We start from the raw sequence: 17,478 nt of genomic DNA, 5'->3' as shown, positions 1-17,478 counted from the left end.
CTACCTAATAATATCTCTATTCAGTATTGGTCCATTACCTCCACATCTGATCATAAGATTTGATGTCAAGTGTCAAATAAGTTTGAGTATAAGTGGGCAGATAGGAAAGCAAATTGTTAGCAAAAAAGTGTCAGCTAGCAAAGGTATTATGGTATCTTTATTTTTAACTTGGGTGGGAATTTGAAAGTACCATCACAGATCAATATTTGCTTTAAAAGGATATTTAAAATGCTGGTCACATGAGGTTTCAGTTCAGATTCTGGTGCTTTATAAGACTGTGATGGATGATGTCAACTTTAAAAGCTCACTCAATGGCAATCTAATCTGATGGATATCTTTGAGTGTACGTAATTGTAGATAAGAACATAAATATTTGCTCAGGAATGTCCCAGGGTGTGAAAAGTTTTCTTGTAAGTTTCTATAAATCATTTTTACACATTTATCATCTCTTGAAAAATTATTCAGGGTTATTGTAAAACACAACAGAGCGAAAGTAATACAGTTTTCAGAAGTGGCACCCATTCTAAAAAAGTGCCATCAAAAAACCTCAGCACGGAGTTTACCAAAAAGGCTGTATTCTAGCAACGGATCCTGTGAAAAAACAAGGCCACACCTAAATTTATGCACATGACTAGTTAATAGAATAATTTGCATATTTATCAGTTTGTGGGAACAAACTACAGAAGAAGCCATTTGGCTTTAATAATTACAGCTCTGATCCATGAAAAGCAAGGGCCAGATTGTGCTATTTAAGGTACATGCATTATGTAAAGAAAGGTGAGCTGTACTGTAAATTCCAGGACACACTGTAACTCCTTGAAGCAAAAATACCACCAAGAACTCCCAGTGTACATTATTTCCCCACCTTTGTGAAAGATTTTAGCCTGGCTACAGGCAGCTATGCTGGTTGCTATTAAGTGACAATGAATCCATTTATTTTCTTTGCCCCTTTGTAACCTGTATCTGAAAGCAAGAAGAAATTTTATAGTATGTAGTAAGACATCTATAAAAGGGCAAGTGTGACTTGTGAGGTTATATTTTTTGCAGACATCTCTGTATTCAGCATTTTTACTTAACACATTACTCTTGGAATTAGAGCTGGCCAAATACATAATTATTCTGATTGTGTTTTGTAGACTAGAGATCTTACCCTAAACTGCAAAGCAAATTCTGATGGGCTACATTTGTATCAATCATCTGCCTCAGTTTTGTATAGTCTGTAGCCCTTCAGCATCTCACCATGCATTGTCCACACCTCCTCTGACCCTCCAGGGAGACAGTCTGTGACTCAGGATGGACTCCAGTGCTCCAGCTGAGCACAGAGCAAACCCCTCCCCTTTACAGCCTTGGGACTAAGAAAAGCCAGCCTCTTTCACCAGCCCAGCACTATGCCCAAGGGCTGCCGGGAAGCACAGGGTGCTGAGGCAGCTGTGTCCCCTCCAAATGACCCAGGCCTCCAGGACACAGACCCAGACCCAGACCTACACCCACACCCATATTCACATGCCCTCATTACTGTAGCTGACACAAACAGAACTGAGCCCAGCTTGGCCCCACCACCACTGGGCATGAACCAGTTCTGGCATTTCAGGTTCAGGGAGAGCAAGGGACAAGTTGGTTTGGGTCAGCAAAGAGTTAATTTGGGCCAGCTCATGGCTTGGGTGGGCAGGGCCAGGCTGCTTCAGGTCAGCAGGAAGCGGACACTGGCTTGGGTCATTACAGAGTGGAGAACAAACCCGACCAGATCTAGACCTACTTGGAGAGAAAGAGGCCCTTGTGCCTAGACCAGGGGTGGGCAAAATGTGGCCCATGGGCTGGATGCGGCCTGCTAAGCCATTCTATCCAGCCTGCGGGGCCCCTAAAAAGTTTAGAAAATTAATATTAATCTTCCCTGGGCTGCCTGTCATGCAGCTCTCGATGGCTTGCCAAAACTCAGTAAGTGGCCCTCTGCCCAAATAATTGCCCACTCCTGGCCTGGACTCATATGTATGCAGTAGGGGTGTGTGAAATGGGCCTTATTTGATTTGGATTCAGATTCAGCCCAAATCAGGGACAGTGTTTTGATTCGTTGATTCAGATCACTGTCCCTGATTTGCTTTGGCTGAATTCGAATCTGAAGATTCGATGCTGATTCGGAGAATCAGCAATTCAGACATAGACACAGCTTTAAATGGTTTTTTTTTTTTACATACTTTGAGGTACCAGGCATGGCTCATGAATGCTGTGATGCTGGGGTAAATGGACCATCCCACAGGAGCATGGGGGCCCCCTCACATGCTCAGCAGCGAACCCAGAAATGGACTGGAAGTACTTCTGGTCTACCTCCAGGTCCACCTGGGAGCATGCTGGGGGCCCCCCTCTGTGCCCCCCTGGCTCAGCAGTTGGCCATGGGGGGACCCTGGGTGCCCCTCCCAGACACAGGAGGCACCAGTCGCTGAGCCAGGGGGGCACAGGGAGGGCCCCCCATGTGCTCTCCAGTGGACCCAGAAGTGGATTGGATGTGCTTCTGGTTCACTTCCAGGTCTGCTGCTGAGCGTGCTGGGGAGACCCCAGCACTTCAGTGGGACACTCCATGTGCCCCAGCCTCTCAGCATTCACGAACCAACTGCTACCTAGAGGTACGTAGAAAAAACATTTAAAGCTGTGTCTGTTCGAATTGCTGAATCTCTCCGAATTGATTTGGAGGGTTCTGATTTGATTCGGAGAGATTAAAGGGTCCTTTGATTCATTTCAGATTTGGAGATTCAGTTACCGAATCAGGCCAAATCTCCACCAAATCAAATCAGGAACCGAAGCTTCGCACAGCCCTAATATGCCGTGACATCCACACCCACCCAGCGACAACCATGCAGTATGGCAGGGCCTGTCCTCCTACCAGTAACTGGAACCAGGCAGAGGTCAGGGACTTCTTTGCTCTTGGGGGTGATGAGAAAAATCAAGAGGATCTGTGCAAGAGCCACTGGAACAAAGAAATCTGTGGAATGCCATGGAAATGAGAGTGCAGGGCCATGACTGGGACTGTGCATCAGCATAGTATCAACATTGTATATACCTTTGCCACTGAAACAAAGATGGGGTAGCAGGTGACAGAAAGTACCCTAAAGCTGGAGATAGAACCGGTTTTGACATCTCTCAACCTGTTCTTTTATAAGCATTGAGGGGCAGGTCATGGTGCAGAACTCTGACAGCTTCGTGGTCAACATACAGACCCCAATGCCATCCACATTGCTGATGGCCTCAGAACATGCACCTATTCCCCCATGGACCTCCACCCCTGAGAATCTGGGGGATGCCATGTGCAGAGAGACACCATTTCCCATGCCAGGGCAAAGTTGTTCCATGGCCCCTGCTGCAGACACAGAGACTACCCACCACTCTTCCTGGTCCTAGTATAGACAGTGATGTTCCCAAACCAGTGGTGGTTCACAATACCCTGCAGCATGGTGAAGAAGAAGACTTTGTGGCTGATGAAGCCTTGAGGCACCCATAGCCCAGATGCAGTTGGGGAGCCCATCCAGCAGAAATTGGTCCTACAGGTTGCTGAGGCAGATGACACAGTCTGCTAGCACATCCTGCATGATCAAGCAGACCTCCAGGACTGCCACTTTGATCATGGATTTCTGTACACTGAACTGGAGTAGAGGCTGCAGTGAGTTGTGAGTTTCCAGATAGTGACTGGCTATGTGTTTTGCTGGAGTCAGAGGAGGCTTTATGCATGATATCCTGTTGCTCAGTGTATGGGGTAAACTCAGAGATGATCTCCATGAAGGTGGCCCACCACATGCAGAAGTTCTGCAGCCCCTGCTAGGTGTCCCAGGTTCCCCAAGATGATATGCTCCCTCCAATCATTGTTCATTTCCTGGGCCCTGAAGTGCCAGCTGACAGTCTGGAGGTCCTCCCAGAGCACCCCAGAGTGCATAGTATCCAGTAGGGCCTTGTTTTCCACAGCCACATGGAAGTCATCAACTGGATCCTTTAGGCCTGGTGGCCATAAGTGCTGGTAAGTGGTCTTACCTGGGAGTGCATGTTCCAGAGCCCAGCACAGGAGGCTGTGTGCTACTATGAGCGTAAGTTGTATCACTGCAAGATGGGCATGCCAGATCTCCTTAAGTATCCAGCAAGATGGGTGCAGGAAGTCAAGGGGGTGCAGGTGTAGCTCCAAGGTCCATTGCCTTGTGTGAAAGGGGTTGGGATTTACTGCAGGGTACAGGAACAGAAATTCATATGCTTATAACTAATAAGATATCCTTTCTCAAAGCCTTACCATAGGGAGAGAGGAAGAAGGGACTGTGAGCAGGACTTCCCCAGGGGGGCCTGGCTGTGGGCCATCAGCAGTGCAGGTTGTCTGCATGGCACCTGCCCAACCCCTCAAATATTTGTACACTGCTCTAGTAGTAGGTTATCCTACTGGGAAACAAAACTGCAAGACTTCCTATGGTTCATTTGAATGCTTCCAATGAAAACCAGCATCTTTTTTTTAATTTGAAAATCCCTGGTTATCATTTTTAATATTCTAGAAGCTTTGCAGACCTAGTCTTGCTTCCATGAGTCACATAAATATATTTCTCTATGTTCTAAAATTGCTACTTGCTAAGGTATGCAAATTACAAAGGAGCATAACTATAGCTGTCATGCTCAAATTTCTGTTTGAATGTAAATAAATGAGCAGGGGAAAAATTAAAAGCAATAGAGTTCAATTATTCTGTTATGGTTCAGTCCAAGAGCTGGATTAGTAGTTTGCCTGAAGTTAGGCAAACATAAATTCCTTAGTCTTGTCTCAAAAGGATGAGTTTTGAACCATTGTCACCAATAGGTCAAAATGAGTGGGTCTTGATCTAGGGAGATCCATGGTGTTATGACCTTCTTTGGGGTTCTGTTAGTCAACACCTACCCTGAGAGACCTCTTTGCAACACTATATCCACATTTCTGACAGGACAGCTCCATTAGAAGGGCTCCTTTTGCTAGGATATTTCCCCATGAAGGAGGATTTCGGTAGATGGAGAGGGCAATGAAAAGGCTTCCCACTGTTTAACTTCTCAGATGGAGTTTCTGTTATGTGCTGGGGAATAAAACGCACACTGCTCATCCTCTCTTGATCTTGTTCTATGTTGTTCCTGCACAATCCATATGCATGGTACCCTAAACAGAATTTTCAGTGGGGTGAGGTGAGCCATTCCTTGCTTCTGTGTCTCCCCCCCCACAGACGTACAATTGGCCTATAAAACTGAAGGGCCTGTAAGGAAGGTAAGGGAATGGAGTATACTGCAATCCTGGGACTATCTCCTTGAAGCATTGATGCTGGCTCTGCATCAGTAGTTACTCTGGGAAGTGTGTAATTTGTAGAAACTTGCACCATGGCAAAAAATTGCAGTGTTTGGTTTTCTTCTGTTCCATGAATTATTTTTCACAGATTAAATGTTTGTACAGTTCAATGTACACTTGAAGCAAGCTGCATTATGACAAAGAAGTGAGAAGCGACTGTGGTTCCATTTAAGCATATTTCATATACGCAGTCCCTTTTTCATTTGCTAAATTTGAAAGCTGCTTCTTTCTAGAACAGCTTTTTCAGTTTTCAGGCTACTCATTTGCAACTCCACATACAGATTTAGAGCCATATTTTGCTTTCAGACATGTTGATATGAATTCCATGTCGCACTGCTATATATGCACACTGACTGTGAGCAGAATTCATCTCTTTCTGGCATAAACATCAAACTGGAGGCCAAGTATTCCGTTGGCATACATTCTGCAAGTCTACTGCAATTAATAGGGTGGTGCTAAGTGATGTTCAGGACATAATGCTTCTCTTACCAAAAAAAAGCTTAATTTCTCTGTTTCTATAGAGAATATATATTGCTAGCCTACAACATCCTGTGATCAATATAACTACTGAAGAAATCAAAAAGGTTGAGGATGTTATGTTGGGTAACTCCTAAAAATTTAACAGATGTTTTCTTTTTTTGCAGAGCTAATCTCCATGCAGATTAAAAGGTGAATTCATTATGTATCTTGCAGGTCCCTTCTGGTGAATCTGGAAGCAAACCCTTGACCTTCACATTTGTTCCATATATTGGACAGCTTCCAACTCACTCTGAAGTTGTAGATGCCTCCAAATTCCTTGTGAAAATTTCAGAAGAGCCAAATGCTGACACTAGACAAGAAATTATAAATAAGGTATGATTTCATATTTACTTATGTTGATACTTAGAAGTCCTGGAGAAATTCCTCCTGGACCCCTCTTGCTCGTCTTCCTCAGTCTCCTTGCTCTTGGTAATTGATTGCGAATTCCAGGACCACCATTGAAACCGTCACACCGTATAGATAGAATCGGAGGAGACAATGAAACGAGCAATTCAGTAGTCTGTTTCTGCTAGAGTTTGTACACGAAACAAACCCTGCCCAGTCTGTGTAATGGGCTCTGACAATTATGTAATACTATGACCTTGGCACATGAGGGAATTCTCACACTGAAATCCATCAGTAGTTGGTCACGGAGTCCTACCAATGCCCAGTATTTCATACTTCAAATAAAGGTGCCAACACGCAAAATTAGTCCAATTTTGGTCAACTTAAGTTTTCTCAGTTTTGAAAGCTTTCATGACTTTGTGAAAGAAACTCCTTCCTTAAAATCGGGATGCCACTGGAAGCAGGTATCATTTGCTAACTGGGTAATCTTTTAAACACAATTTAAAGAGCAATTACTATTAATCTGAGGACAAATTGATGTGCATGTAATTGATAGATATGCATTTCTGATTTTTGCACTGCAATTAAAAAAGGAGGACATTTCTTTTTTACTTCAGTTGCTCTGCAAACCAATATCCTATGTAACTTTTGGATTTAGCTACTATAGAACAAATGTTCTTCATGATCATATGGTGACATTTGCCTCAGTGATTCCTGTGAAAGCGAATTCTACAAGCTGATAATACACTACATGGAGAACTATTTTTATTTTCCTCCCCACTTCTCTTTTAGTTTTATTTTATGTTATTTTACAGGGTGACTAATTCATTTTCATAATGCCCACTTGATCTTGCACCTGGAGGCCCTTGCATGGCATATAGATGGGGCTGTAGTTTTATTATATTCCCATGTAAATAGGCAGAGCCATACAGAGATGGAAATTAAGTCCTGTCCTAGACATAGTCATCTGAACTGAAGGGAAGGAAGTCTCAAGTGCCTTGAACATTTTTTAATTAAACACTGTGATACTAAAAATAGGTTGAATATAGGCACGTAAGGAGCATGTCTGAGAAGATATGACTTTTAATAATTACTCAGAACGCAATATAGTCACTTAACTCCATGTTCCACTCTTTGGCCTTATTAGTACTTATTTACTATTAATACTATTCTAATTAAGTCAGGACAGGATTCCCTGATGTTTCTGTCTTGTTCCAGCATGCGGACAACATTCATTAGATGCATGGTGCAAGATTAACATCTTCATGCTATCTTTTGTTCTCTTTTCCAAACTGTATAGAACTTGAACAAGATTTTTGAAATGAGGTATCCAAATCAATATTTTGCTATTGAAATAGATGGTTTTATTTTTAAAAGAGCTAAGTGCCAGTAATTTCAACTGCAGTCAGTGATGATCTGTTTTCATGGCTGGCCCTTACACAGCATTTATTGTACAGTACCTGGTAAATCTGTTCTTTTGTTTTGTCCCTCCCTCTAGGAAAACAAAACATATTAGTAATTTCAGTTATTGGGCAACTGGACAATATATGGGCTCACAACTGCAGGGCACTTGAGGGGTTAAATATTGGAAACTGAAAAATGTGGAACATAAAAAAGAACAATTAGGCTTTGTTCTAGAACGATAGCACTCAAACGTACAGTAAATCTCTCTAACCTCAGTTCCTTTTGTTTCCTCTTCAGAGAATGCCCTGGATTGAGGTCCTTTGTTACCACATATTGGTTTTGCCCCAGATTTCTCTGTCAGACAGTTGTGATGGGTATTGTCTGCTCTTGTGAATCTCACAGAGTCAGGATTCCTGCCCTATCATGGCTGGGTTAGCCTGGCCCTACAGCTCATTCTGCTTGACACCACCCTCCCTCTTTCCAATTCCAGTGTTATTCCAAACATCAAGTCCTATTTATCATATTCAATTGAGTCTTCTGCTTTGCATTACATGGAAAAATGCAATGCGTGTCTCCCTTTGAAACAGACATTGTGTATCAGCCAGTGTATTGGTGGGAGGGAGGATGCTGGGAGTGGGAAGCTGGGCAGTAGAACAGCCAGCTTCTGCTAACCTGCCACTCTCTCACAACATGGGCTGGGAGTTTTTAACTTATTTTTTTGACTGTTGGTAGCACAGTGCTAACTCAGACTGCAAACTAAACATTTCTTATGTTTTTGTGGAGAACAAATAACCTGCAATGGATTTAAATTAATTTTAGCCTCTTTTGCAGTCTCACATACCTTCTGGTGACCTGGCCTTCAAAAGTCAATTCCAGCAGGACAGCAAATCTACCTTTCACCCAGAGAGCACCCAAAAGATTTTCCAGCCCCAAGGGCATAACACAGGCAAAATAAAAATGCAGGAGAATGACCTTTTTAAGGCTGAATTTATCTTTATTACGGACTCTGGTGAAGAAGATGAAGAAACTATTGCCAGAAACAAAGTTCAACCGCCTTCTATAGGGAGCTACGGGCATACAATATTCCAGTCCTCCAACACATCTCTTGATCCTACTGCATCGAACAAACCTCTTAGTGACATGAATGCTCCACGGTCACAAGGAGCAGCACTTACTCGCAGTTCTACTGGTCAGGTACATTGCTCTTTTAACTCTGGTGCTTGTTTTTGGCTCTGCATGTCAAATTTTACTTGGCAAAGGTTTTGAGATATGATCCTTCATTCTGCTTTTGGCTGGATATCAGTTCACTGGCTCTTTTAAAGATTATTACTAACTTCTAACCCCCCTTTGCCCTAGCCAGTAGTTCCTAACCTTCTACCTAAAGTTGGTATACATCTTACACATCTTTTATTATAAAGATGATATGTAAAGGGGTAAGATGAGTAGGTAGTACAGACTTGGTAGGCCTTCTCCCCTCTGGAAAGGTCACTGATAGTCACTATACATATATACATATGTATATAGTGACTATCAATGACCTTTCTAGAAACATCAGAGTAAAGCAAAACAGGGACAAGAGAAGGACCCAATATATATATTAACCTAATATAGTGAGATACTCGCAGGGACTAAACTGATACATCTCTTTGACTTCAGCAGGTCCATGCCAATTTATACTAACATTTTTTTAAAGAGAAAGTAAGTCCCGTTACTTTCCCTATTAAATGAATAGATCTCAGTGTCCTAGGTTATATCCCTGGTTTTCTTATTTCAGTTTTTTATGTAGAAAAAGTCAAGCTAATTCTGACCAATTAAATTCTAGATAAGACTGGACTTTAGGATTGAGCCTCACAATTATATTAATTATTCATTTGGACATTAAAATTTCCAGTGTAATGAGTGGGATTTTGCACAAGTGGGGGGTCAAGAAAATGTCTTTATGGAGGCAGAATGTAAGAAATGGAAGCTTAAGGAAAATGCATATTTACTTCTAACACTTTCAGCTCCTGTATTCTGGGAAAATAAGAGCTTTCTACTATAGCTTCTCTAAAATATTACACAGCACTTTGATTAAGGACAGACAGTAAAATACGTGTGGTGTAGTTTGTGTTAAAAATAATTACGAGAGCAGGATTTTGTTGCAGTGTCAGAGAAAATATATGTTCACTGGCCTTCACAGGAGTTGGAATTTAAATAAATTCCAATAAAGTCTATAAAACTGTATTAATCGTATTAGCTGAGTTTATTTAAAGGTAGCATGCGTTATAGCGATTAAATTCATTTCCCCATCATTGTTTCAAAGTCATATGATAACAGATGAACAACTTTATGTACCTTTCCCATATCTATTTTCTGAATAACATTTGTAACTATATATACAATAAATTACTACATTTGGACTAAGTTGCTTTTCCCTAATGTTCAAAACTTTCTTCAAATCTCCTCTTGCGATATTTTCCCATTATTCTTTCATTCTCTATAATCTAGTATTTAGTATAGGATATATTGATCCATTTTGAAATGAAAGGAAATTATAAAAAGTTTAAAATAGCTGTTTCACTTCTTGCTAGTAAATTTCTGGGTACTATATTCAAAGGAGTCTTTTACACAGGGCTAGCTCATAAGTAGATCTCATCCACCAGTAGAAATTCTAGACTTGAGAATGAGCTTCATATCCACAAAGTCAGTGATTGTGCACACACAAGAACATTTAAAAAAAATCAATAACATATTCATTGATTTCCTATTTTTGAGGAGAGGAGGAAAAAGATTAATCCTAAAGGTCAGACAAGATGATCACAGTGATCTCTACTGGCTTTATTAGTCTGTGAAATAGCAAGAAACTCCTCTTGTCCTTGGAGGGCTTGATACATTTGACCCATACTAGAAAATATCATGTTCTATTCAAAGTATAGAGGATGATTTAATATTTAACATTTATTTTAATAGTTATAAAAAATATCAGAAAAACTTCTGGCTGTTTTCCCTGGAGTAAATTAACAATGATCAGTGATCCAATGCTGTTTATTTGTTTGTTTTTATTATTTATTTTCATTATTTGTTTTTGATTCTGAGTTTTGGTGGCAGTTCAGGAAGGGTCTTTCTCCCACTGAAGTTGGGCTCCACAGATGTTACTTGCACAATTTCGTCCTAGAGAATTATGTTTTTATTGCCATCAGCTTGCGGGAACAGCAAAGTTTTTATAGTTGGGAAGTATTTACCATAAAGTAGTCAGTAATCTCCATTTTCTTTCAATAATCTTCATGCTATAGCCAGAAAATGGAAGACCTGCAACACAAGAAATGGGAAAACTCTGGACCAACTCATATGTTATTAATACATGATTTATTAAAATGGAAGAACTGAATAATCATTATTTTGTAAATTATCCTTTTATGATATACTATACACAAGTATAGATTCATTTGAAAAACAGGTACACTTAGGCCACCTGGTGGCTAAACCTTCATAGCTGTGTGATAGGACACAGAGAACATACTTTTCTTCCTTTCCTGTGGGTTTGTACAAATACAGTGTTATTGTGGCTGAGGAGTGTCAGCTGTCTGTAGGCACCATCTGTACACACCAAGGATTTTAATCGTCATTAAATTAAATAGGTGGATAAAATTTAAACTTTTTTATTTTGGAGTGTTACATCTGTGTTTACATGCACTAGGTTTTCAAATGAATGAAGTCTTGGAGTGGTGCATCTGTGTTTACACACAATAGGTTTTCAAACGAAATAAACTGGGTCCCTGGCAGGTGCTACAGGACAGTGGGACAGTCCAACACTGCCCCCTGGCCCAGGGCCTCCCATCCACCCCATGCCCATGCCCATGCCTATGCCTATGCCCTTCTACACAGCTGTGGAAGCAGGAAGCTCTCAAACCACACAAGAAAAAATAAATAAACTATGTCCAAGGAGTGTTAGTTTTAAAAAGCAGAAGCAATCTGAATGTGAAAGCAGTTTTAAGGGGTGAATTACAAAAAAAGTTGCAGTGTCATTTGTTGGATAAAGAGGCTCAATACATGTCTTCGAGTGCCTTGCATTTGCACGCAACAAATCCATGGATGCGAAGCTTTAATTTCTGGCGAGCCAAATGAAACTATGTCTGAAGAGAAATAAACTAAAATTGGTTGTTTGAGTCCTGTATACGTTAAATGGGGAGAGTCGATAGGTCTAAGCAGGAGATACCTAAATAAAAAGTGCTGGGGGAAGAGGGCTGGCTGAAATTCCATACTTCTTCTGTGTTAAGGAACAGTCGTGAGTGAGGTGCCTTTGTGAAGCTGGGGTTTACTTGCAGCAGCTTCAGCAAGAGAGGCAGAAAGTCCTCTTCCCAACCTGGTCTCTGGCTTGGTGGGTTCCTTGAGGAAGGAAATGGAGCCCCTCAGGCTGAGGAGAGCCAGAGCACACTTCCTGACTAACATTTTCTAATGTCTAGACTATTATGTAAAAGGTGACTAATATTTTCTGCTTAGGCTGTGGCCAGGCAGCATATCCTGGAGTCCAAGGCGTTTTGGGAAGTTTTAGTTCTTTAGCATGGCTGTAAAGTTTGCTGCCAGGGGGAAATATTCACCCCATTTGTTTGCTCCAAAAGCTCCTGGCAAGAGGACAGCAACAACAAGAACAAATACTGATTTTGGCAGGAAAAATGGGGACCAGTTCTCTCCCCAGAAGCAGCAAATGCCATTGCTGCTCTACAGAACTGTGATTTCCAGTTCTTGCACTTCATTACATACTTTGCTTGTTCCAGGTGCTTCCTGGAGCCCTCCATGCAAGTGGAGAGAAGATGAGGATGAGGTGGCCCCCTTCCTTTTGGTGCCCTTTTCCTCAGGGGGCTCCAATGGCATATGTCCCACTTGTCCACCCCATAGTGCACTACTGAGTCTTAGACATTATAATGAAAGAGTCTCTGTGAAATCCTCCTTTTGCCCATATTCCTTCTATGCTGCTTTTTAAAATCTCATCTTGTTTGTTTCTCATACAACTAGGTCAGGGAAAACAAACAAAAAAGCAAGATTGGATTATTGACCACTGCTTTTTCACTTTGGAAAGAAGAAAATTAAAAGACAGAAGTATAGATCATTGTTAATTTGTGAGTTAATTCAAGGAAAGTGATCCAATGTTCTATTGGCAAGAGTTCTTTGAAGAGGCACTAGTGGGTTCCAACTACACAAAGAAACTTAACATTAAAGTGAATTTAAACAGTTTGTTTAAAGTTGGTAAAAGGAGAAAATTAATATGAAAAGAAGAAAATATGATTTTATCATCATGAAAGAAAAAATAAATGGATTACAGATGTAAAAGATAAATAAATGAGTTATATAATGCTGGTTATACAACACTTTCCCAAATTTGACCATACATTCTTGTGCTATATCAAGGTCAAAGTAACATAAATAGTAAGTGAAAAAGTCAAAGTAGCATATCAGAATAGTGTGAATTGATTTTTTTAGATAAAAAAACTAAGTAAGAATAAGTACAGTGAATAGTTACAATTAAACATCACCATTTATTTATGACATAATATCATACTGAATAATCAATAAAAAGAAAACAGCACTTGACTGATCTAGGCTAATTCTACACCTGTTTCATGTATCATATTTTCTCACATACAATACATCCCCAAATAACCCTGCCCTATTACTGGAGACAAAATATAAGAGTTAGAAAAGAGAGACTGTGTCTTTAAGGTATGCTTCTGGGAGGCCAGTAGAGGGGAGCTCTAGGGATAGAAGCCTAGCTCCCGGGGCAGAAAGGGGCAGTTTGACATAGGCAGAGCTGGAAGAAGTGGTGCTGGGACTTGGTTGTCTGGAGTATGTCTGGGAGGGTTGTGATAGAAATACCCCCAGGAGTTTGTGGTGGAAGCCCAGGGGGATGGGAAAAGGCACCCTGGCTGGGACTGCATGCAGGGTAAGCCCTTTGGAAGTGGTTGTGGGAGGTGATGGGAATTCTAGGAGTAGGTTGGAAGGGAGATGCAGTATCAAGATAATAAGGCAGGGTGGTCATCCTGAATCTGTTTTGTTTCAGCCTAGTTGAGAACCAGATGAGTGAGTCCAGCCCCTTAGGCTACAGATTGGGGCTAGAGAGGGGATCATAGGGGATCCAATCATAGAAGATCCCATGTAAAAGTAGCTCAACAATGTACCTATGGAGAGGGGAACATAAAGTTGCTCCTCCTACAGAACTGAGGTCCTACTGCTTAATTTCAGTCATGGCATGAGAAAGGCACTTTGGGAATGGTGGGGGGGGAGAGCCAACAGGTGAGTATTGACTACCAAGCTTGGGGCAGTTACAACACTCCCAAATATACTGCCTTTTGAAAAGCAGAATACAGAAAAATAGATTTTTCTGGAGTCATGGCTGACCATGTGTCATAGAGTATCTATGAAGGGTGGCATCCCTGGAGACATTTGGGTGAAGCAGAAAGCAGCAGGAGCTTCCTCGTGTGGCTGGAAGTTTTCTACTTGTCTCATCCAGACTGTTACCAGGAGGACTTACTTTATGCCACACAATGTTAAGCCATAGACCCTTGAAACAACAGTAAGAAGAATGGTAGTTCTTTCTATAAGTTTCTATATTTCCACATCATAAGTCTCATCAAGATACTACCAGTAGCTCATTTCCTGCCTCTCGCACAAGAATGAATTACTGTTCAGCCAATAACTATGGCTGTAAGAGGGTTAACACAGGAGTCAACCCATTCAGTTTACTGAGCCAAAGCAGTAGTAAGCATCTCGATAGCTGCATAGCATGCACAGATTCTCTAAGCATTCTTTTTTTTTCAGGGAAGAAAACAGCTTCTTCACTTAATACACCTTCCCCTCCAAATTTTGGGGGGCTATTTTTTGGGGGAAAGGTATGTGTTATATGCAAGAAAATATGGTAAATCAATACTGTGTTCCAACAATCATATCAGCAAATGCAAATTTTAATGAATCACTTGAGTCACAAAAATGAATGCATGCAAATCCATTTCATCCCATTAAATTTGTATGTACTACAACAAAGCCTTTAAACCTAGAAATTCAAAACCATAAAGCCGAATAATCCTTATCATGACCAAATAACTTTTGAATGCTTTCAGGGAAATGTCTTTTAATTGTGAGATTGAAGGAAACAGAAATTTAAATTATGCTGCTTGTGTAAACTTGGTGGCAATGTTTAGTACATACACATCTTTATTTGTTGCTACAGTGACAATTCACAGGATATTCCAATAGTGAAAAAAAATGTATTTACTTAAAGACTATGTACAGCTAATTAGATGTTGAAAAGTGTTGAAACTTTGATTACTGTCCAGTGCAGCTGGGTAAAGTTAAGGCTTAAATCAAGGAAGTATAGCATGCTTATGAAGCAATGTTGGATTACAGCAACGTATTCCCAGTTTACTTATCTATAGGGAAAGGATATTTCTGTGAAAAGTGTTAGAAGGAAACAGATAATATTCTAGTGTGAATACTAAAATTCTAAAAAGCAAAAGGCGTATAAAATGCAATTTGTTATCAGAGGTTGGATTAGACAAAGACATTTCAGTTACATTCTGAAGATCCTCTTGAATTAGAATGCCATCAGTGTTTGGTAAGATTTCACACATTCTTAAGTATGAATTACTTGGAATACCTGTAAACAGGACAAGTATATGGAAAGATTTTTTAGGCCTTTATCATATGTATGGATTAGCCAAAGTTAAAATGAGAAAGGGAAATGAGAAATTATTCTTTTTATTTCTCTATGTCTGCGCACTCAAAGCGTGTTCAATAGTCTATGAAGCAGCAGAATGGGAGATTACCTGTCACTCAGTTACTTGAACGTAGGCAGGAACAATGCCTTGTTTCAAAAACTAGTTTGGGAAATAAGTGCAAGAAAAAAAGAAATGTGGAGAAAGGCAAAGCAGGAGTTTGAGAAAATAGGCATTTAAAAAGGGAACAGATTAGTACTGTTATGCAGCTATCAGAGATTCAGTAAGAGTATAGAAAAGACACAATTTCAAATATAGTCCTAACAGGGCTTAATCATAAATATCTGACAACTTTAAATGGTAGCAGACATCATTTAGCAGGTTTCAGTAATGATTACAATAACCTTAGGGCATAAAAATACAAGAGTATCTGTGCAGAAATACAACTCTAATTAGGACAACATTTTAGGTGCTATAGGAAAGCACATTTCCAGGAACCTACTTCTTGTTTGCTATCATGAAAGGAATTTTAATATTTCTGATGGCAAAAGAAGGAAGTCTTCTTTTTTATGGCCTTATGCTTAGCCTAACTTTCAGTTAATTAGAAGATAATAGTTTGAAACTATTTCTGTCAATGTTATTAGGTTAAATTATCTCTCTCTGAGGAAAATTCCAACAGCACTATAGTTTGGAACACAATCATTTACTCCAAGTAATTTATTTCAAGTATTGGAGAAGCAATAAGGAAAAGAGCAAAGTCCTGCATGTAGGATGGAACCATCCCTTGTACTGGTACAGGCTAGGGACCGACTAAGCAACAGCTGGCTAAGCAACAGCTCTGCAGAAAAGGACCTGGGGGTTACAGTGGACAATAAGCTGAATATAAGCCATAAGTGTGTGTTTGTTGCAAAGAAGGCTAACGGCATTCTGGGCTGCATTAGTAGGAGCGTTGCCAGCAGATTAAGGGAAGTGATTCTTTTCCTCTATTTGGTACTGGTGCAGCCACATCTGGAGTACTGTGTCCTGTTTTGGGCACCCCACTGAAGAAAGGATGTAGACAAATTAGAGTCTAACAGAGGGCAACGAAAATAGTTAGAGGGCTGGGGAACATGACTTATGAGAAGAGGCTAAGGGACATGGGCTTATTTAGTCTGGAGAAGAGAAGACTGAGGGGGGAATTAATTGCAGGCTTTAACTACGTAAAGGGGGGCTCCAAAGAGGATGTAGCTAAACTGTTCTCAATGGTGGCGGATGACAGAACAAGAAGCAATGGTCTCAAGCTGCAGCAAGGGAAGTTTAGGTCAGATATTAGGAAAAACACTTTCTCACTAAGAGGGTTGTAAACCCTGGAATGGATTACCAAAGAAATAGGGCTGTGCAAAATTTCGGCAGCTATTTAGTTTTGGACATGTTTCGGCCCATTTTGGTGCCCAAAACACTGAATCTGAAATGAAACGGCAGACTCCAAAATATCTCTGAAACAAAATGAAACCATCCGAAACATTTTGGAAATGTTTTGGATGTTTTGAAATGGGGCGCCCTGGGAAGAGTCTGGCACAGCCCCGCAGCCCTGCTTTTAAAGTGCCAGGACTAGGCGGGGACTAGGCAGGTGATGGGGCCAAGCAGGGCAGCCATGGGGGCTTCTCCCACAGCTCCCCCCACTGGGGAAGAGGCAGGCATAGCTGGAGGAGCCTTGGGAGAATTCCCCATGGCTGCCCTGCCTGGCCCAATCCCCCACCCGACCTCAGCCTTCCAGCACAAAAAAACCAAACTGTGCACTCACTGGCTGCAGCAGCAGCAATTGGGGGCTCATGGCAGAGTGCCCAAACACAGTGCGGGATACTGGGGGGGGGAGCGGTGATTGCCCTACCTGCTTGGCACCCTCATGGCAGCTGTTTCATCGTGTGGCTGCAGTGCAGCTTGACAGGGCACCATACACTGTCTGGGAGCTGGGGCCACTGAGGATGAATGGGGGTGGGCTCGGGGTAACGGGTGGAGCCCCCCCAGCCCCAAGACAGCACATGGCCCCCTGCCGAGCCACGCTGCACTAACACCATGGGACAGCTGCTATACAGGTCCCAACCAGGGGGATGATCCCCACTGCCCCCCACTGCCATGCATTGCATGCAGGGTGCTCTGCCATGAGCCCTCAGACGCCCTGATTGCTGCTGCTGCAGCTGGTGAATGCAGGGCTTTTTTTTT

General features: G+C 41.5%; 1 protein-coding gene across 1 annotated transcript in view; it reads left to right on the top strand.

Annotated features, from left to right (window-relative positions):
* The window catches only part of MLIP (muscular LMNA interacting protein), a 303,596-nt gene that overhangs the window by 148,996 nt on the left and 137,122 nt on the right, over positions 1–17,478 (top strand). Inside the window, exons 3-4 of the mRNA XM_019520562.1 lie at positions 6,017–6,175; positions 8,423–8,785. Of these exons, the coding sequence (XP_019376107.1) occupies positions 6,017–6,175; positions 8,423–8,785 (522 nt within the window). The remainder of the gene's footprint in view (positions 1–6,016; positions 6,176–8,422; positions 8,786–17,478) is intronic.

Source organism: Gavialis gangeticus, unplaced genomic scaffold (assembly GCF_001723915.1).
Source record: "Gavialis gangeticus isolate Ggan-Ray unplaced genomic scaffold, GavGan_comp1, whole genome shotgun sequence".
NCBI lineage: Eukaryota > Metazoa > Chordata > Crocodylia > Gavialidae > Gavialis > Gavialis gangeticus.
This window is presented reverse-complemented; position numbering and strand designations above follow the sequence as displayed.